Source organism: Notechis scutatus, chromosome 2 (genome assembly GCF_049901735.1).
Source record: "Notechis scutatus isolate UNSWTSFEM ecotype Mainland chromosome 2, rNotScu1.2, whole genome shotgun sequence".
In the NCBI taxonomy this organism is placed as follows: Eukaryota; Metazoa; Chordata; class Lepidosauria; order Squamata; family Elapidae; genus Notechis; species Notechis scutatus.
This window is the reverse complement of record NC_142010.1, coordinates 147772894-147795382: the sequence shown is the minus strand read 5'-3', so window position 1 is coordinate 147795382 and position 22489 is coordinate 147772894. Positions and strand designations below refer to the sequence as shown.

The window sequence follows — 22489 nt, the reverse complement described above, 5'->3', positions numbered from 1 at the left end:
AATATAATTGAATAAAAGTAAAGGGAGAAATAATGAGAAACTTGAAAGGATATGTATGTGTCTATAAGGAGATGTGTCAATGGTGTATAAAAGGTCTTATTTGTTTTGTTAAAATTTACAAATAACTTTCAGAAAAGAGGTTTTATGTTCTTATGTTTTATGTCTTGTATGTCTTTAAAAATTAATAAAATTTGTTTTTTTTTAAAAAAAAACTAACTCATACTTGATACATACCTTGGCCTTTTGCAGTCCAAGAAACAATGTGTTTCTTGACTTTCATTTGTATAATTGGAGTGTAGAATCGCACAGGAAGCAGCCAGGATCACTAAAACATGACATGCTGTGCTAGGTTTTGTATTAGCATGCCATTGAATACCAGCTGTTACAGTTTATAAGTTATGGCTTAGCTTGTAGCCTGTTGTACAAAGTCAACTGGGGCTTATTCAATAACACACAGTTTAGTAAATAGGTCTTAATACAATGCTTGAACCCTGGTCATTTTAACTTTAACTCATCTTCTTCCCCTGTGGTTGTAATTACTATTGGGCAAATATGAGGTATAACTGGTGATTTTTTTTGGGTAGTTTAAGTTTAATATTTTCACATTGTTTTGTGACGTATAATGACATAGCAATAGCAAGAACATTTATATTATGCCCAATGGCATTAAATTTATCTCCCATATATAATGATTTCAGGGATAGTTTCCAGACTTTCCAGACCTTAGTATTTGGTTCCTCCAGGTTGCAGGAAACAATTGCTTAGAAAATTTACATGGATAATTTGATTTAGCTACAGAATTGCCAGATAATCTAGAGCTACCAATATAGTACTGTTTCCATGTTAAATTGAGATCTTAGTCTAACAAAAGTGTAGTGCTGCTTTGTCGATCATGATGTGAGGGCTGCAGTCTTGCCTTCCAAATTGCTTTCTAGACATTCTGCTTCAAGGCTCAGGGCCGCTTTGAGGCAGCTTTGGGTGTGCTCGATCTGGGCTTTTCACAGACATAAAAGCTTTCGGATGAGCAGATGTAATCATTCCATTCACCATTAATCCAAACTTGGCCACAGTCCTCTTCACGACCCAGGTAAGTGTTGGGTTCACCTTCCTTCCAATTCCTGAGATAGAAGCAAGAGATGATACATGTTTTTCTATCTCAAATAGTCAAAAATAATCTCAAGTTCAATTAACATATCTCTGCAGCCATCAAGCTATTGTTTCCTAAACATTTTACTGATAAATGTTTCTAAATGAAAGCTGAAATTCCTCATCAGTCTCACAGCAAAATAGATTGCCTAAATCAAGGGTCTTCAACCTTGGCAAGTTTAAGACTTGTGGACTTCAACTCCCAGAATTCCCGAGCTAACATGACTGGAGGAAGAATTCTGGGAGTGGAAGTCCACATGTTTTAAAGCTGTCAAGTTTGAAGACCCCTGACCTAAATGGAATAGACCCCAAATCACCTTCCCTGGAAATAAATGTGGCTTATTTTAGGGCATGTGATTATAGGATTACAAGTCTAAAGGATGTCACGGGGCATTATGTTGCTATGAGTGATTGCTGGTTGGGTTCACACATCATGTTAAGCCAACATAAAATCATTTTTATAGCTTGGTATGATGTTTGAAGCCAGTCTTTCACTTTTTCTGCTTGTCAGAATTTCAAAGACATTGGGAAAAAAATCTGGAGTTGAAGGTGAGTTTCTACTTCATGATGGGTAAGCAAGTGGTAGCCATTCAGTTGGTGATGAACCGCAGTTCCCAATCTATCCCTCAACCTTGACAGCTGGGAGGTGAAGTTCAGCAACAGTTGAAAAGCCACATGTTCCCAACTCTGCTAACAACAACAACAACAACAACAAATATTCAGTGCTCACTGAAAGCCATTTCTGTAATTACTGCCATCCAACCATTTCCACTCTCCTTCTGTAAGTTGGTCATGGAGACCGATCCAAAAACGTTCATTTCTGGTCCGAGTCTGTATGAAATTCTGCAAGTGACAAATCCAAGAAATATGAAATGTCATTTGGAATGAAAATGCTGGAGAATATTTCCTTTGTAACCATAAAACAGAAGAAAGGAGAAAAATGGGGGTTGAGTTGGATTAGGGCGAAGCTGGCGTCACGACGATACGGCATGCGATCTTGGAGGTCTGAGATCGCTGCCGATATCTTTGCTCCTGGACGGTCCAAGTGGATCTAAACCGTCCCGAAGAGACGGTGAATGTAAAGAGCGCATCCTGTTGATCCCAGGGATACCACAAAGTCCCTGGTAGATCCAGGAGAAGCTCTTTTTGCTAGTGGCAAAGAGGCAGCCATTAAAGCTGCTGAAGTTGTGACAGCTCCGAGACAAAAGAGAACGGAAAGAGAGAATGTGCCGGTTTGGTGAGAACTTTTTCTTTATTTTAAGATTTGAAAGGACACCCTAAGGAAAAGAAAGAATCTGTAAAAGTTTTCACAGAATTGATTAAGCGGCAATTTTAAACAGGAATGTCAAAGTAATATTTTTTTTTTCATTGCTGGATTTTCTACACATGATCTTATATTTTGAAACTGGACCGGGTTTTTTTCTCTTCTTTTTATCTATTCTTTTCTCCTTTTTGACTTTATAATATTTTAAGCCAGAGACTCCCTTTTAGTTATTTTTTAAAAAAATATCTTTTTCTTTTTTTAATTAATTCTTATTATATTTTACTTGGAAAAGGAGGGGGAAAGTGAAAGTTAAAGAAACTTTGTAACACTGCCAACTAGAGGCTTGGAAATATTCTATCTCTCTTTTGACCAGACAAAGCTGAGAAAGAACTGAGACTTCTTTTCAAGGACGTTGCCTGTTTGATAAGATAGAGGGAAGAGCATGGGAGAGTATTATTGCAGGTGCTCTTCTGGGTTTCTATCAACAGCTGGAGTCTGGTGTTGAAGCTTATAGGAAAAGAAAAGGTGATAAGTCTCTGGAGAAGAGAGTTATAACAAGAGCCTTGGATAATTAAACAAAGTGCAGTGTGCTCTTTTTAATTTTTCTAAGCTGTGCTACCCCTCCTCATCAGTTTACTTTTTTTTGTAATAGCTATTTGGATTTTCGGCTCTTTGGAACTTGTCTTTGTTTTTTTTCTTGTCTTTGGAAGTTGAATTTCTACACTTGCTTTTTATTTTAAAGGAAAAGTTTTAGTATTAATGTTTCCCTTCTTTTTTTTTTTTTTTAAGGGAGTAGCTTTTTTCTCTCTCTCCCTTTCTGGTATTTTTGTCTTTCCATCTACCTTCCATATTGATTTTTTCTTTTTTTCTTTTTGGTTTATTTTTATGCATCCTTTTATATTTGAGACCTCTTAATTGGATTAAGGTGTTGAAGAACCTGAAGAATTTTCCTTTTTTTAACCTTTTATTCTTCACTTTTTCATCTTTTTTAGGATTTTACAACTTTTTCTTTTTTGTGTGTGTTTATGGTCTTTTCCTTCAAAAATTTATTTTTGAATTTTTATTGTTATCTAACCAACCAATTGGATTAAGGTATACAAGAACCTGAAGAATTTTTTTCTTTTTTTATTATTATTACTATTTGGCTTCTTTTTTCCTACTATTTTTATTTGGAACTGCAATTGGTTATTTCACAATTGAATTAAGGTCTAGAAGAACCTGAAGATTTTGAATTGCTCAAAATGAGTAGGAAATTAATAGCTCCTGGTCCCTCAACTTCTACTTCTTCCTCTCCACCATCAACAACGTTCAATACAGACAATGTTGAGGCAAGAAAAAGAACAAGAAAAAGTGACCCTACAGATGATTATGCAAGGAATTCAAAATATTCAAACAAGATCAGAGAATATTGAAAAGAGAATAGAGAACATTGAACAAAGAACAGACAATATTGAACAAAGAACAGGGAAAACCGATGTAAAAGTGGAGAACATCCAACAAATGATGATGAAGTATGATGAGAGACTCCAAAAAATTGAAGAAGAAGATAAACAAAGAGACAAGAAGATTGGAGACATTTATAACAGATTAACTGTGGTTGAACAAGATAAAAATGGTATGCTGAGATGGGAGATGGACAGATCAGAATTTTATCTTAGATTCCAAAACATAGAGGAAGAAAAAGGACAAAATCTAGCTGAGATAATGATAGAAATATTGGCTGAAGCTTTGGAAATAACTGAAGAGAAGATGATGGATGGAATAGATGAGGTTTATCGAGTCTTCACAAGATATGCGATGAGAAATAGCTTACCAAGAGAAGTTCACATCAGATTTACAAAGAAAGCCATTAAAATGCAAATATTGCAAGTGGCAAGAGAGAAAACATTGAAATACAAAGATAAGGAGATTGTGGTCTTGAAACAAGTACCCAGAAGAATGAGAGAGATGAGAAGAGAATACCGATTCTTGACCAAATTGTTACTTAAAAAGAGGTGAATTATAGATGGCTGATTCCAAAAGGTTTAATGTTTACATGGCAAAAACAGAGATATAGAATTGATTCAATTGAGAAAGCTGAATCATTTTACACAGAATTTTTCAGAGGGGAGGAAGAGGCAGAAAAAGAAATTTCACTAATTGAATTCCAAGAGGACTCCCAAATGACGACTGCAAAAGAAGAAGGTGTAGTAGGTGGAAAGGAGGAAGCCAAAGAACAACGTGAACCAAGATCCACGAGAGCTGTCAAACCTAATTACAAAATATAACCATGGGAGAGAAAAAATTGATTACAATTAATATAAATGGACTTAACTCAGCCGTTAAAAGAAGGAAAATCTTTCATAAATTAGAGAAATTAAAATTTGATATAATCTGCCTACAAGAAATACATATTAAAAAACAATATGAACAATTGTTGATACAGCCAAAATTAGGGAAAATATTCACTTCCTTGACACAATGTAAGAAAAGAGGAGTGGTTTTATATATTAAAGAGACCATCTCAGCAAAATTGATTTATACTGATGACGACGGAAGAATATTAATGGTGGGAATAATGGACAATAATACGAAAACACTCCTGATTGCAATCTATGCCTCGAATGACAATCAAGAAGAATTCTATAAAAAAAAAATTACAATGAAAATAGTTGAACTGGATTGTTAATATAGTTATGATGGGAGATTTTAATGGAATTGTAGACAATAAACTGGACTACACAACACAGAAAACAATAAAGTTTCCCTAAATCTTTTTTTAAATGGTGATGAGATAAACTTAAAAGATACATGGAGAGAAAGAAATGCTAAAACTAAACAATACAGTTGACACTTATCATGTCCAGAATAGATATGATATGGATATCAACAAATTATCCTCAACCTTGAATATTGCTGGGAGGTGAAGTTCAGCAACAGTTGAAAAGCCACATGTTCCCCAACTCTGCTAACAACAACAACAACAACAACAACAACAACAACAACAACAACAAATATTCAGTGCTCACTGAAAGCCATTTCTGTAATTACTGCCATCCAACCATTTCCACTCTCCTTCTGTAAGTTGGTCATGGAGACCGATCCAAAACGTTCATTTCTGGTCCGAGTCTGTATGAAATTCTGCAAGTGACAAATCCAAGAAATATGAAATGTCATTTGGAATGAAAATGCTGGAGAATATTTCCTTTGTAACCATAAAACAGAAGAAAGGAGAAAAAATGGGGTTGAGTTGGATTAGGGCGAAGCTGGCGTCACGACGATACGGCATGCGATCTTGGAGGTCTGAGATCGCTGCCGATATCTTTGCTCCTGGACGGTCCAAGTGGATCTAAACCGTCCCGAAGAGACGGTGAATGTAAAGAGCGCATCCTGTTGATCCCAGGGATACCACAAAGTCCCTGGTAGATCCAGGAGAAGCTCTTTTGCTAGTGGCAAAGAGGCAGCCATTAAAGCTGCTGAAGTTGTGACAGCTCCGAGACAAAAGAGAACGGAAAGAGAGAATGTGCCGGTTTGGTGAGAACTTTTTCTTTATTTTAAGATTTGAAAGGACACCCTAAGGAAAAGAAAGAATCTGTAAAAGTTTTCACAGAATTGATTAAGTGGCAATTTTAAACAGGAATGTCAAAGTAATATTTTTTTTTTTCATTGCTGGATTTTCTACACATGATCTTATATTTTGAAACTGGACCTGGTTTTTTTCTCTTCTTTTTATCTATTCTTTTCTCCTTTTTGACTTTATAATATTTTAAGCCAGAGACTCCTTTTAGTTATTTTTTCTAAAAATATCTTTTCTTTTTTAATTAATTCTTATTATATTTTACTTGGAAAAGGAGGGGGAAAGTGAAAGCTAAAGAAACTTTGTAACACTGCCAACTAGAGGCTTGGAAATATTCTATCTCTCTTTTGACCAGACAAAGCTGAGAAAGAACTGAGACTTCTTTTCAAGGACATTGCCTGTTTGATAAGATAGAGGGAAGAGCATGGGAGAGTATTATTGCAGGTGCTCTTCTGGGTTTCTATCAACAGCTGGAGTCTGGTGTTGAAGCTTATAGGAAAAGAAAAGGTGATAAGTCTCTGGAGAAGAGAGTTATAACAAGAGCCTTGGATAATTAAACAAAGTGCAGTGTGCTCTTTTTAATTTTTCTAAGCTGTGCTACCCCTCCTCATCAGTTTACTTTTTTTTGTAATAGCTATTTGGATTTTCGGCTCTTTGGAACTTGTCTTTGTTTTTTTTCTTGTCTTTGGAAGTTGAATTTCTACGCTTGCTTTTTATTTTAAAGGAAAAGTTTTAGTATTAATGTTTCCCTTTTTTTTTAAGGGAGTAGCTTTTTTTCTCTCCCTTTCTGGTATTTTTGTCTTTCCATCTACCTTCCATATTGATTTTTTTTTTTTTTGGTTTATTTTTATGCATCCTTTTATATTTGAGACCTCTTAATTGGATTAAGGTGTTGAAGAACCTGAAGAATTTTTCCTTTCTTTTTTTAACCTTTTATTCTTCACTTTTTCATCTTTTTTAGGATTTTACAACTTTTTCTTTTTTGTGTGTGTTTATGGTCTTTTCCTTCAAAAATTCATTTTTGAATTTTTATTGTTATCTAACCAACCAATTGGATTAAGGTATACAAGAACCTGAATAATTTTTTTTTCTTTTTTTTATTATTATTACTATTTGGCTTCTTTTTTCCTACTATTTTTATTTGGAACTGCAATTGGTTATACCACAATTGAATTAAGGTCTAGAAGAACCTGAAGATTTTGAATTGCTCAAAATGAGTAGGAAATTAATAGCTCCTGGTCCCTCAACTTCTACTTCTTCCTCTCCACCATCAACAACGTTCAATACAGACAATGTTGAGGCAAGAAAAAGAACAAGAAAAAGTGACCCTACAGATGATTATGCAAGGAATTCAAAATATTCAAACAAGATCAGAGAATATTGAAAAGAGAATAGAGAACATTGAACAAAGAACAGACAATATTGAACAAAGAACAGGGAAAACCGATGTAAAAGTGGAGAACATCCAACAAATGATGATGAAGTATGATGAGAGACTCCAAAAAATTGAAGAAGAAGATAAACAAAGAGACAAGAAGATTGGAGACATTTATAACAGATTAACTGTGGTTGAACAAGATAAAAATGGTATGCTGAGATGGGAGATGGACAGATCAGAATTTTATCTTAGATTCCAAAACATAGAGGAAGAAAAAGGACAAAATCTAGCTGAGATAATGATAGAAATATTGGCTGAAGCTTTGGAAATAACTGAAGAGAAGATGATGGATGGAATAGATGAGGTTTATCGAGTCTTCACAAGATATGCGATGAGAAATAGCTTACCAAGAGAAGTTCACATCAGATTTACAAAGAAAGCCATTAAAATGCAAATATTGCAAGTGGCAAGAGAGAAAACATTGAAATACAAAGATAAGGAGATTGTGGTCTTGAAACAAGTACCCAGAAGAGTGAGAGAGATGAGAAGAGAATACCGATTCTTGACCAAATTGTTACTTAAAAAAGAGGTGAATTATAGATGGCTGATTCCAAAAGGTTTAATGTTTACATGGCAAGAACAGAGATATAGAATTGATTCAATTGAGAAAGCTGAATCATTTTACACAGAATTTTTCAGAGGGGAGGAAGAGGCAGAAAAAGAAATTTCACTAATTGAATTCCAAGAGGACTCCCAAATGACGACTGCAAAAGAAGAAGGTGTAGTAGGTGGAAAGGAGGAAGCCAAAGAACAACGTGAACCAAGATCCACGAGAGCTGTCAAACCTAATTACAAAATATAACCATGGGAGAGAAAAAATTGATTACAATTAATATAAATGGACTTAACTCAGCCGTTAAAAGAAGGAAAATCTTTCATAAATTAGAGAAATTAAAATTTGATATAATCTGCCTACAAGAAGTACATATTAAAAAACAATATGAACAATTGTTGATACAGCCAAAATTAGGGAAAATATTCACTTCCTTGACACAATGTAAGAAAAGAGGAGTGGTTTTATATATTAAAGAGACCATCTCAGCAAAATTGATTTATACTGATGACGACGGAAGAATATTAATGGTGGGAATAATGGACAATAATACGAAAACACTCCTGATTGCAATCTATGCCTCGAATGACAATCAAGAAGAATTCTATAAAAAAATTACATATGAAAATAGTTGAACTGGACTATGTTAATATAGTTATGATGGGAGATTTTAATGGAATTGTAGACAATAAACTGGACTACACAACACAGAAAACAATAAAGCAAAATAGAAAGACTCTCCCTAAATCTTTTTTTAAAATGGTAGATGAGATAAACTTAAAAGATACATGGAGAGAAAGAAATGCTAAAACTAAACAATACACCTTCTACTCAAATAGACACTTATCATGGTCCAGAATAGATATGATATGGATATCAACAGAATTGTTAACTAATATTCAAGAAATAAATATTGAAACAAGTACTTGGGCAGATCACAATCCAATGACAATTAAATGGAAAGGAGAAAGAAGAAAATCTAGATGGAGGTTAAATAATACTATTTTAAAGGGAAAAGACTTCACACAGTGGATGGAGAAAGAATTGGCCTTTTTCTTTCGAGAAAACAAAAAAGAAGATACATCAATCCAGAATGTATGGGATACAATGAAGGCATATGCCAGAGGCTTGATAATAGACTATACAAGGAAAAGAAATACTATGAAAAGATTAGCCTCTAAGGCATTAGAAGATGAGTATAAAGGACTTGAAAAAGAGTTACAGAAAATGCCACAGAGAAAGGACATTAAGCTAAAAATGGATATAACCAAATATAAAATGGGTCTAATAGAAGAAGAAGAATTAGCGCAAAAAATTAGAGGTGCGAAACAGAACTACTTTGAAGATGCAAATAAACCAGGTAGATGGTTAGCATATAAATTGAGAAAGGAGAAAGAATCAAGGAAAATATTGCAATTAATAGATGATCAAGGCCAAGTTTGCTATGGTAGTAAAGAGAAGAAGAAATTATTCGAGATTATTATGGGAAACTATACACACAAGAGAGTATGGATGAAGAAAGAGTTAAACAGTATTTACAGAATGCTAATTTACCCCAGATACCTAAAGAGATTGTAACAATGTTAGAAAACAATATAATGAAGATGGAGTTAACTGAAGCACTTAAGAAACAAAATAATGGAAAGGCACCAGGCCCAGATGGACTTCCGGCAGAATTTTACAAAACATTACAAGAATCATTGAATTTTCCATTGCTAGAAGTTATGAATGAAGTTATGTTAAAGAAGAGGATACCTAAATCATGGTCAGAAGCTTATATCACACTTGTTCCAAAAGAGGAGGCCGATCCATTACAAATTAAATTTCCCTACTAAACGCAGATTATACAATCTTTTCTTCAATATTGGCAGAAAGACTTAAAAAATATTTAAATAATTTTATTCATCCTGACCAAAATGGATTTCTGCCAAAGAGACAAATCAAAGACAATATGAGAGTAATCTTGGACACTTTGGAATACTACGAGGCACATCCCGAAAAACAAATGGCTTTGATATTTCTAGATGCACAGAAGGCATTTGATAATGTGAATTGGCGATTCATGTTATTACTGCTGGAACAGATGGGCTTTGCTAGAAAATTTATTCAAGCATTAGAAGCTATATATAATAAGCAGACGGCAAAGGTAATGATAGAGGGAGAACTGACGGAATCTATCGATATAAGAAAAGGAACAAGACAAGGGTGCCCACTATCACCTCTGTTGTTTGTGTTAACTTTGGAAGTGCTAAATAGAAATATTAGAGATGAAAAGAATATAAAAGGGATGAAAATTAAAAAGGAAGAATTTAAGTTGCAAGCATTTGCAGATGATCTGGTTTTTATCTTAGAAGACCCACTAGAAACAGCATCAAAATTGATAGAAAAGATAGAGACATATGGAATGGTGGCTAGTTTGAAAATAAATAAAGATAAGACAAAGATCTTGACAAAGAATATGCTATCAAGACAAAAGGAAGAATTGGTGGATGTTTTGTCTATTCAGGTCACAAATAAGATCAAGTATTTGGGGATACATTTGACAGCAAGATGCAGTACACTAAAAGAGAATAATTATATTAAACTTAAACAGCAGATAGCGCTAGATTTGGCGAAATGGGAAAATTTACAACAGTCATTAATAGGGAGAATATCAACAATCAAGATGAATATATTACCCAGAATTTTATATTTGTTTCAAACTATTCCAATTAGGCTTGGAAAAGACTACTTTGAAGATTTAAGTAAAATTGTGTTGAAATATATATGGCAAGGTAAGAAAGCGAGAATAAAGTTAAAACTTTTGCAAGATGCTAGAATAAGAGGAGGATTTGGTTTGCCTAATTGGGAGTTGTATTATCAAGCTACAAATTTGATGTGGGTTAAGGAATGGATAACATTAAGAAATACTAGATTGTTGACATTAGAAGGACATGACCTGTTGTTGGGGTGGCATGCTTTTTTATGGTATAAAGGAACTAAAACACAGGGGTATTTTAGAAGACATTATATACGGGAGTCTCTGTGGTTAAATTGGGAGAAGATTAAAAGACAATGTTATTTGAAAATTCTAGTCTGGCTATCGACTATTGAAGCATTTTCTTAATCCTATAATATACAAAAAGGAACAAACAGTTAGATATGGTGAAATATTGAATGAAAAGGGTGAACTTAAATCTATACAAAAACTAGAGGAACAAGGTATAAAGATGAATTGGTTTTCACATGCGCAAATACATTCAAGGTATGATAAAGATTCTAAAACAGAAGGTTTCTATGATAAACTAACTGACTTAGATAAGATTTTGACAGGTACTGATGAAAAGGTGATTAAAAAATTGTATGGATATTTATTAGAAATTAAACTAGAAGAAGAACAAGTTAAAGAAACTGTGATTGCTTGGGGGAAGAATTTTGGATATGGGATTGATCTTGAGAAATGGTCTCAAAATTATAAAATGACAATGTCAACAGCATATAAAGAAAATTTGTATAAGATATTTTACAGGTGGCACTTTCCCCCGACAAGAATAGCAAGAATGTTCAAGAATAAATCTGAAAAATGTTGGAAATGTCATCAGATACCTGGCTCATATTACCATATGTGGTGGACTTGTGCGGATGCTAAAAAATACTGGACTAAATCCACACGTGGTTGGAAAAAATGACAAAAAAGCATATAGATTTGAAACCAGAAATATTTTTATCGGGAATTTTACCTGAAATATATAGTAAAGACTTGAAATACCTGATTGTAAATGTATTAACAGCGGCTAGGATTGTATTTGCTAAAAACTGGAAAAATGAGAAAATACCATCACAGGAGGAAATAATTAAGAAAATATTGGAATGTGCTGAAATGAGTAGATTGACATTTGAAATTAGAGAACAAGATGATAAACAATTTTATAAAATTTGGGATCTATTCTATCAATGGTTAGACAATAAAATATAGTAATGAAATATGTAGTCTTTTAGAAAATAATAAATATATAAAGATGTATTTTCTAATTATATCTACAAAATGATTCTAGGATAGATCAGGGACAATGATACGAATTGTTATAAAACAAATTAAGTAAAATATGATCATTTTGGAAAATATGAATGAATAAAAGTATAGTCAAATGATTGATTAATAATGATACTAATGTATTTAATATATTGATTGAAAATACGAGATTATATACAATGTAATTATAATTGAAGACTATGAAATGGAAGCACAAAACAATTTGTAAACCAACCGGCACACCGTATGTACATATATAGAAGATGATTTGATGTTTTTATGTTTTGTTTGTTTATGTTTGTTTTAAAAACCAATAAAAATTAAAAATAAATGGGGGTTGAGTTACTTCTTATTGTTGATCAGGAATCTGATGAATTTGATGATTGCTCAGAGGTTAAGATGGCAAGGCTAAAGTTCAGGCCTCAGCCATCCTTTGAGGCCAAGGAAAGTTTCACAGGAAACAACCAGCCTTTGGATTAGGCATGTGACCAAAACCACAAAAGGTGTGCTTGACTATTTTTATAATGTCTATATTTCTATACGTTATCTACTGTGTGCCAGCTTTCTCTTTAAGTGAAAACAAAGAAATGTATAAATATCTGCCTCACACTGTGTTCAAAGTTCCTCCACCTTTAGGAGGAGCCATCTTTATTCAGCTGAATAAACATATCTGACTTATTAAGACAAACCCAGACTCAGTCTTTAATTTTTTATTGAGTCACACCTGTGAACCTGCATAACATTATAAACTCTAGGAGTGAATGCCATCTGAACCAGAGCAAGGCACCCAAGATAGCAAAGAAATGATACTTTAGCTTTATTCATGCTTGTTTTGTCCTGGGAAGAAAGTTTACATCCAATTTGTAGGTGTCCCATCTTACCTGTTTTGCAAGACTATCAATGACGACCAACTGTGACTGTTTGTTTTCACAATCTACCTTGGCCGCATGCCAGGGAATTGTCTTCAGAGAGAAGAAGTAGCACTTTCCACCAAAATATTCCCATTGTCTGGTGTCAGCACCACATGGGAACACTGAGCAACAGGAGGAAAAAAATAAAGTCAAAAATTGATACTGGCTTGGCTTGACAATGCATGCAAGATCAAGAAGACTGTTCTGATGATAAGGACTGATAAAAGCAAACTGCACAGACAAAGCTAGATATGTCCCTATACTAAAGTAGTACTGTTTCTTGACCTGCAGCAAAATTGTCAAAAAAAGAAAAAAGAACCCAGAGCAGAATTGCCCCATGAAGTAGAGACCAGAAAAGGAAATAGAGAAACTTACAGTGAAAGTCGTGGCCATAGTGATCTTTTGAAAAATTGACTGTCATCTGGTTGAGTTCGGATGAAATTGTTGAGACTAAGATTGTAAAGGAAGGGAAAGAAATGCATGTTAGAAATCTTGCAATGTCACTCTTTATAGCAAGGGTCTTCAAACCTGGCAAGATTAAGACTTGTGGACTTCAACTCCCAGAATTCCTGAGCTAACATGACTGGAGGAGGAATTCTGGGAGTTGAAGTCCACAAGTCTTAAAGCTGTCAAGTTTGAAGACCCTCTGCTTTATAGTAAGAACAGAATTGTAATCGGAAGAGAAGGGCAGATGACACCTATCTCAGAAGTTGCTCTTGTAGAACTGTTTCATTCTGCTCACCACAGAATTTTTGCCACGAATGGCCCTTGGGAATCTTCCTGGAAGAGAAGGCAAGCAGATAAAGCCCACCTCAGAGTCTGTTCCAGTTGGATTGCCCAACATCATTGGGGCAATGGTTTCAATGTTTCAGTGGAAACAATCTCCAAAGTTCTACTTAACTATGATTTTATTAATGAAATTGGTGCACCTTACACACTGTTTTGATAAGACTTTTTCCTGAAAGGTGGCATTGATCCACAATAATATAGAAGTATAGAAGTGTTCAGGAATGAAGGATACAATCCTATACTGTGTTGTATAGTATCGTTCTCCAATAGATATTATGTACAAATGTGCTAACCAAGAGCAGCGGGAATGGCATTGGAGAATAAGAAGGAAATGTCATTGTGCCAGGGAAACTCAGTTTTTAATTATTAAATTCTACCAAACAACAATACAAAACTAAACGAGAACAACTGTTGGCAAATTCTTTGCAGGATTAAAGCTGTATTTACATTGCAGATATGTGTTATATACCAGGTTTCATATATCCCCAGATTGCCTGATCTGACTGTGCTGGCTGGAGCAAACTGAGAATTAAAATCCAATATAAATGGAAGACTCTAGAATAGATCGTGGGTGTCAAACCCGCAGCCCACGGTCCAGATGCATCACGTGGTGGCCATGCCCACCCCCATTTTAGCGAAGGGAAAAAAAGTTGCGATATATCACGTGACAACAAAGTGACGCCGTTTGACACCCCTGCTCTAGATTGAGGAAGACTGATAGGTAAAAACTGTAGATTCCATGTCTGAGTTTCCTCAAAACATCTTCATTCCCATCTCAGTTAACCAGAGAGTCCTAAAGAGTCTATAAAAACCAGGAGGCTGCTTACAGGTAGGCTTTGACTTACAACGATTCACTTAGTGTTTGTTTGAAGTTGCAATGGCACTGAAAAAAAGTGATTTATAACTGGTCCTCCCACTCACAACCATCTCCATGATCATGTGATCAAAATTTGGACACTTGGCGATCAGCATTGGATTTACAATGGTTGCAGCATCCTAGGATTATGTGATCACCACCTGTGACCTTCCCAGCCGGTTTCCGACAAGCAAAGTCAATGGGAGATCCTGGATTCACTTAACAGCCACATTATTAACTTAACTGCAATGATTTACTTGACCATAGCAAAAAAGATCATAAAATCAGGTGTGAAGCCAGTACCTTGCTTAGTAATGGAAAATCTGGATCCAATTATACTCATATGTCAAGGACTAACTGTATTAAGAAGCCTTCCTGAAATCTGTTGGAATACAATTCCCAAGATCTCTAGATTGTGTTGGTTAGTAGAGATGGGAGCAGGGAGTATCACACAGTTGGAAGATACAATGTTGAGAAAGGCTGTTCTAGCTCAATGCTGCAGATTTATCCAGGGCTCCTTTTACACATAATTTACCACAAAGATCTTCCACCTTGCTTTAGAGTCAATATTCCTCTGGCCATTTGAGCCCAAAATCAAACAGGAAAAACTGGAAATCTGCTCTGAGTTTCTCAGCTTTCCTCAGAAATTCCCTCTTTTATTACTTGAAATATTGCAAAACATAAAAGAGGAAAACATACCTTTGGAGAAGGTCACCACATAGCCAATGAGAATTAGCAAATAAGAGATACCCAGTAGCGCATAAATGGGATAGTATGATCTCGGGATCAGGTTTCTTCCTCCTTTATGTGAAAGGAGAGAGGGAAAATGTAGAAATGTTATGCAATTAATGAGTAGGAATTTCTGTGGATGTTCCTTATAGCAAAAAAAGAGAAATGGCCTAAGCTATGTGCTTTCTCAGTCACCTTATGTTTATTTCAACAATTTGGAGAATGAAGCTTTCATTAATAAATGGTTTACAGACCTTGTTTTGTGGGGGACTTCTATTCTATTCAAGTCTTCTCATTTATTTTTAGAATGGGGAACCTTTTTTCGGTTAAAAGGCTTATTTTTAATAGCATGCTGGAAATTGTATTCCAAACTCTTGGTATACAGGAAAAGCAAGTGGAAACTAAGTGTAATTTGATATATGTTCTTGATTTTTTAAAATAATTATCACATGGGGGGCAGAAAGTATTTCAAATTCAAACTTGTTTCAATTTCAAACTGAGTTCAAGACTTATTTTCTCTTTATTCGTTTTTTGGGAGGTGATCTATAATTAAAAAGCTGTTTTGATCTGTAATATAAACACAAAATAATTTTAAAGCTGTCCTTCCCCCATGATCAGTAATTTATAGATGAAAATTAAACATGTTTGCAAATGATGCTTCATGTTGTATCATGTGAGTTTTTTAAAAAATAAAGTTTCATTTTGTTTACTTTTTGTGAGATTGATTCATCTCTTATGATTGGTAAGACAGAAAATCAGGTGAATTGTCTATGACAGCTTTTCTCCACCTTGGCAGCTTTCACATCAGTGACCTTCACTCCCAGAATTTCCCAGACAGCCATTCTACGTAGAGAATTCTAGGAATTGAAGTTTGCACATCTGAAAACTGCCAAGATTGAGAAACTTCGCCATAGACAATTCCCCTGATTTTCTGCCAGGGATTATGATAGCCCATGGACTGAATACATAGCAATTTGTTGACAAAGCATCCACATCTGAACATCATTTACTTAAGTCATTTTAGGGTCTCACTGGCATCAGGCCAAGACAGGATTAACTTAAGGGCTTTGCAGTATGTGTCTGAGAAAGATTGTATGTGTATGTATATGTGTGTTTAAATAACCTTCTCTAGAACTTTATAACAAGTTCATTTTGCAACACTACCCTAAAAATTGAGGCGGTTGGATATGGTGGTTAAGACACCAGGCTACAAACCAGGAGACTATGAGTTCTAGTCCTGTGTGTTACGCATAATGTCAGCTAGAGATCCTTGTGCTAGTCACCCTGTGTCAGCTTTGTGAAGCAGGCAAGAGCAAATCACTTCCAAAACCACACTAAGAAAACTGCAGGAATTGGTTCAGGTGGTTGACAAGAGTCAGCTTGACACACATTTAAGCCACCCTGAAAGATAAACTGAAATGAAAGTCAACAGGTCATCTTTCCATGGCAAAATGTGAAAGTCACAGTCCAAAAGTCCAGCTCCCAATTCAGATCTGCTGAATCTTGCAGTGTTTTGGAAATGTGCATAAAGCTGCAACCTAATCAGTCCCATTTGTCCTAATGGTAAGTAAATAAATGCCTTATTGACTGTCCTGCTGGAATTTGCATAGGAGGAGATATGGGCCTCATTCTATTGCCAGGGTCTTCAAACTTGCCAGCTTTAAGACTTGTGGACTTCAACTCCCAGAATTTTTGAGCTAACATGACTGGAGGAGGAATTCTGGGAGTTGAAGGCCACAAGTCTTAAAACTGTCAAGTTTGAAGACCCATGTTCTATAGTAATACGTTTTTAGCTAGATTTTTTTCGAGGGGTATGACTAATCTACAAAAAACCTTTTCAAACAATTAGCAATTTGACCAATGGCTTTTAAAAAGCAAAAGTCTTTTATTGAGACTGACTGCTAAGCGCCTTCCTCCTTTTTACAGTTTTAATGAATTAGGGAAGTGTTTGCCTCAGCTGCCTCTGAATGTTATCTTGTGATTTAGGATTCAACCATTCCTTTAGTCTCTTTTGCCTAGGTAATAGTTCGTTCCTGTGTAGCTTTGTCAAGGTAACCTTATTTACTCTATACCAATATTCCCCAACCTTAGCAACTTTGCAAAGTGTGGACTTCAGCTCCCAATATTCTCTAGCCAGCAATGTCTACACATTTTAAGATTGTCAAGGTTGAGAAAGAGTTGTTGATACACACAATGTCAGCAATGCTACAGAAAAGCAACACGGCGGCCCCGTTTCATCCCCCTGAATTTCTCTGATGTGGTATTTACAGCAGTTTCTTCCTGTTAGAGCTAATTGATCAGGTCAGTGTAGACTAGAGGAGGGAGTCCTGAAGATACCTGAGTGCCAAATCATACTGAGTGGGATTGGGAGTTGAGAGGAGCAAAATTTGAAAATGTATTTCCATCCCCACACTGTCCGAATTCTTGATGCAGTTTGGAATTGTGTCTAAACATGTCATTAAAAAAACCATTCGTGCAACTGCTTGAATGCTGTCACGGTGTCACCCCTCATTTTTCTTCAGCTATTACTAGCTACAGCACCTATTTGTTATTTTCTGGCAAATAGATAAAAAGTTTAGATAAGTGAGAATTTGGAAGTCTCATTTCAAGCAACTTGTTTATTTATTTGAAACCTGGTTGCCTTCAAAGGGAAAAAAAAGACATGGGATTATGTGGAAAAACAAATTAATGAAGGAACACTGAACATAAAATATGAGACATCATATCAAGCATGAAAATCACCTGAAATATGGAGCATCAAAGAACTTTAAAAGTCGAAGTGGAAAGATCTTTTACCCAGTGCTGAAAAGGCAACTGAAAGTTTCGCTCTCTGGTTGCCACTCACCACACCTCTTGAGCCATCTGGAAAAGAGGCTTCAAAAAGCTGATCTTAGGGAAGCCAAGTTGATACGAAGGCAAAGGATCCTCTAGGTTAAATGTATATCTCAGTTAGAAAGCCACTACATCCTGAATGGAAAGATAAATTGATACCTTTATACGTCCGGAAATTATCTGCAAATTTTTCTTCATCCATCTTGGAAAGCTGTGCACCTTTTGCGTTATTTGGAAACACTTCCCCAAATAGGGACTTTGTGGTTTTGCTGGAATTGCTCTACAGAATAAATAAATAATAGTTAAATATTAGCTCAGGGTGATTCTTAACTTTCCTGCCCTTCTGCCCATCTCTTTTTAGAATATAGCTATCTTTCAAAACTTACTCCTTGCACAAAAATCACAATGTCTCCTATATATGATGAATGGGAGAATTAAAAGAGTTCTGCTAATATCATCAGGTTTTCCTTAATTATATAAAAGGCCTATTCTTTGTTCTCATCCACCTAATTATAACTTTATAAGAACAAGACCATGAATAATACCTTACTGATTGCAAAGAATTGTAAACAATCCCACAAATTTCCTGTATTAAGACTAGCACAGAGAACTGATTGGAACAAAAGAGACGTCAATGTAATATTGACAAATGTATTCACTGTTATAGCAGTAAGCAGCTCATTATTTTAATTTGCATTACAGTAATTTCAGAACAGTTTGTAAAAGCAGCCACACACAGATACAAAGTCATGGTTTGCTTAAGCATTTTTTTTAAAAGTAACATAATTGACTAATTTGGTTTCCTCAAACCAGGGGTGGGATTCTATCAGTTTGCACCTATTCACTAGAACCGGTTGTTAAGCAGTTCGGAGAACTGGTTATTAGAAGAAATTACTGGCTCAATCCTGTAAGGAAGGCAGGAAGGAAACATTCTGGTGTTGCTTACAGAAACTGTCTCTCCGTTAACCCATTACATTCTTGGCAGGACTAGACTTCCTGTCTCAGGAACATCTCTGGAATTTTTTTCCCCTCCTTTGCTGGTACTTTGCTTGTGTGGAGTAACCATTCAAAGTTACAATGGCACTGAAAAAAGTGACTTATGACCATTTTTCACACTTATGACTGTTGCAGCATCCCCACAGTCATGACAGGCCAGGCGAGGAGATGCATGCCTCGATGTGAGTGATATTGAGTTGGCCACACCCAGCCAATAACATGACCACCAAGCCACGCCCACCATCTAAGCCACGCCCACAGAACCGGTTGTTAAAAATTTGAATCCCACCCCGCCTTAAACCAAAAAAAGCAAAGATCACACTATGGCTTAATATGAACAAAAGTATAGCATAATTTGCAGCGATGAAGTCTAGAAGTGACTGGGATATTTAAAAGTGGCCTGTTCTTATTTTTCCAGGAAAGGACACAGCTGGCAAACCAGGTGCAATTTGAGTCAGCCAAGGTAAGCAAAGGATCCAGCCTAGATCAGAGGAAACTCATTTAGATGTGTTCAAAATAAAAAGAAAATCTATTTAGTGCAGATGACAAAAAATTTAAAAAGAACAAGGAAGAGGTAGAATAGTTCAGATTTTATTTTGGCTCCGTTTAGGTAGCATCAGTGAAGAGTAAGCTAGCAGCTTGATGGCAAGATAATCAGCAACTATTAATTTAGCTTGAATAAATTTCAATTATCCGATGAAAAGCATTCTAGCGGATGGAAGGATCTTCCTAACAGTGTGGTCAAACCTATGTCCATTTATCATGGAGAAATCCTAGAAAAATTGATGAAGGGCCAGACTACTAAATTGAAGAAATTAAATTTTATCTGTCTTTTAAAAGGGAGAAGAGAGATCTACAAACCAGGCAACCTGATACTATTTGGGAAGATTCTAGTTACATTAGTTAGTTGCTCAACTCCTGGTGACTGCACGTGTAAATGCTGACTATCTCATTATGTCTGTAGTAATACCTTATACATTGGACTAAGGACAATCCTGTCATTTCTCTGATCCCATTCATCCACTTATCCATTGCCTTTCCTTTCCTCAGCTTTACCAAGCAGAGAAGTTTGCTTCAAATTCATCATAGTTGTGTCCAATGATGACCAACGTCTGTGTGTAAAGTCTCAATGTATTTGCTGCAAAATTGTTGAGGGAACACTTAGGAATGTCCCCCCCCCCCATTTTTGTTTCTATTCCAATTCTCTAATTCCTATACCTCTTAACTCCACTCTCTGATGGCAATGGTAAAATATAAATATTTGAATTATCATTTTGTACACACACACACACACACACACACACACACACATATATTCTTAAGTTTTCGCGGGTATTTATATGTATGGTATTCAGCTTTGTTCAAGTGTTTTCCCACGTCATTATAGTTGTGCTTTTAAAATTGTAGCAACATTTCGGCAGAATCTCATCTGCCATCATCAGGCTTCTGTATAGTGTTCTATACACTATACACTATATACACTATACAGAAGCCTGATGATGGCAGATGAGATTCTGCCGAAATGTTGCTACAACTTTAAAAGCACAACTATAATGATGTGGGAAAATACCCAAAGAAAGCTGAATACCATATACACACACACACACACACACACACATATATATACACATATATTAAGCATGTGCTTAAATTGTGTAAATGGTTTACTGCTTTGGGTAAAAATGTCTCTTTAAAAAATAATTTGCACCTATCGCAGCCATTTGCATCTATCGCAACCAATTTAATTCTTAATTTCTCTTCCATCTCAATTTCAATTAATGAACATGAATTTATACAGAAATTCTAGATCTGATATTCCCCTTTCTCTTCCAGCCAGTAGTTTAATTCTGTCTTTGTTAAAAAATAAACAAGTAAAGGAGTAAGAGGGTATATCATTAAAAATATTTGTATATCCATATTTTAAATATGTTTTGAATAAATATATTATTTAAATACTGCTTTATTTAAAAATGCACAAGCTACATTATTTTCTAAATTTCTCTATTTGTGTCTTCCATCATTAAAGACATTGTATACTTAAGCTGAAATGGAAGAAGAAGATATAATTACATGTTGGGAACATCCCATCATCTTTTACCTGCAATGCTTAGTGCCCCATTATCAAAATGGCTGCCCATTTCTGAAACCATGTTTTTTATCTGTTGAAGGCTACCCTGCTACGGCAGTTCATAGACCACTTTAGAAGGCTGGAACACCTGTCAATGGAGTCAATGGTTACTATGATGTCTAATTGTTATGTCTCCTTTTGCAGATACACACAGTTAGTTGCTAAGGAGTTACGTAGGTAACAGTAGACAAGATCATAAATCAAGGTCTGTGCAAAAAGAGTTTGCTTGAATTAGTCCATTTGTATTTCAAGCAGCAATATAATGGTACAAAATCCTTCCAGGAATCAAACTGTCAGCCAGTCCAAAGTTAAGGGTTCAAGAACAAGTAAATAAATGAACAAAAGTCACAAGCTGGAATTCTGAACAGTTGGTTCCAAGGAAGACTGAAGGCAACACAACTACATAAAACTACATGCAGGTAGCTGGCTGCAATTAATCAGCCCTCACTCTTTGCCAAGCGAGGAGCCTCATTGACTGTCATTGCTCTGCTCCCTGTTGCCTATATCGAGACCTAGGACTTGGGGTTCTCTCTCTTCATCTGATTTTTCCAGCTATCAGGAGATGTCTGTGATTGCACAGCTTCCTCAGATGAATCATGGCTTGAAGATTCCTGAGGCTGACAGTTGAGACCCAGCTGGAAGGTTGTCAAATCAAGTCAGTCTGAATATGAATCATGGCCCATGACACTAGTACATTTTAGAATGATCACAAGTGCTGTAAAAACTATCACTCTTTATAAACAGAAAGTTGATGGTTTGAAACCCAGCAAAAATGTCATTTTTAAAAAAAATAAGTATTTTTCTTTCCTTGAGATTCCTATTTTTACCTATTTTTAAATCCAGTCTATACCATTTCACTATTTTTTCCAGTTACCTGTGGTAGAAGGGTTCACCCTAGCTTTGTACTTTGAAAACTGAAGATGAAACCTGTCTCTCATGAGTGATTGGGAAAATGATAAAACAATGAACTGTTAGACTTATTTTTTTAAAAAAGCACAGGAAAAGACAGGAAGCAGAGGAAATAAGAATAATCTTTTTTTTCTGCCAAGGTTTGAACTAGCAAGATTCTATTTCAAGGAGACTTATAGTCAATATGCTATTACAGACCTCATGACTCTAGAGGATAGAAGGCGACAGTAAAAGATTTTGTTCCGACGTGTGTTATTTAGTGCTTTAACTTTATATAATACCAGGCAATCCTGTGACATATTGGGTCATCCTTTGAAAGAAAGGCAGTGCAGTCTGATGTGACCAGAATGATCATTAAAATTTTAGGCTA

The 22489-nt window shown here is 35.4% G+C and overlaps 1 protein-coding gene and 1 long non-coding RNA gene across 3 annotated transcripts; one reads left to right on the top strand and one right to left on the bottom strand.

Moving 5' to 3' along the window:
• Nucleotides 1-338: 338 nt before the first annotated feature.
• On the bottom strand, nt 339-18333 carry LOC113416135 (hepatic lectin-like). 2 transcript variants are annotated; one of them, XM_026673838.2, is made up of 6 exons: nt 18246-18333; nt 15225-15326; nt 13256-13330; nt 12851-13002; nt 1877-1989; nt 339-1118 (listed from the first exon to the last, which is right to left on the bottom strand). In XM_026673838.2, the coding sequence occupies exons 1-6, from the start codon at nt 18286-18288 to the stop codon at nt 953-955; spliced, it is 651 nt and encodes a 216-aa protein (XP_026529623.1). In that variant the 5' UTR covers nt 18289-18333; the 3' UTR covers nt 339-952. The 2 variants fall into 2 exon arrangements, with proteins under 2 accessions (XP_026529623.1, XP_087812684.1); XM_087956558.1 differs by lacking the exons at nt 339-1118; nt 1877-1989 and adding an exon at nt 5393-5530.
• Nucleotides 16703-21570, top strand: LOC148132300 (uncharacterized). The gene is made up of 3 exons (XR_015747823.1): nt 16703-16817; nt 19501-19524; nt 21463-21570. It is a non-coding gene; the product is annotated as an uncharacterized LOC148132300 (long non-coding RNA).
• Nucleotides 21571-22489: the final 919 nt, after the last annotated feature.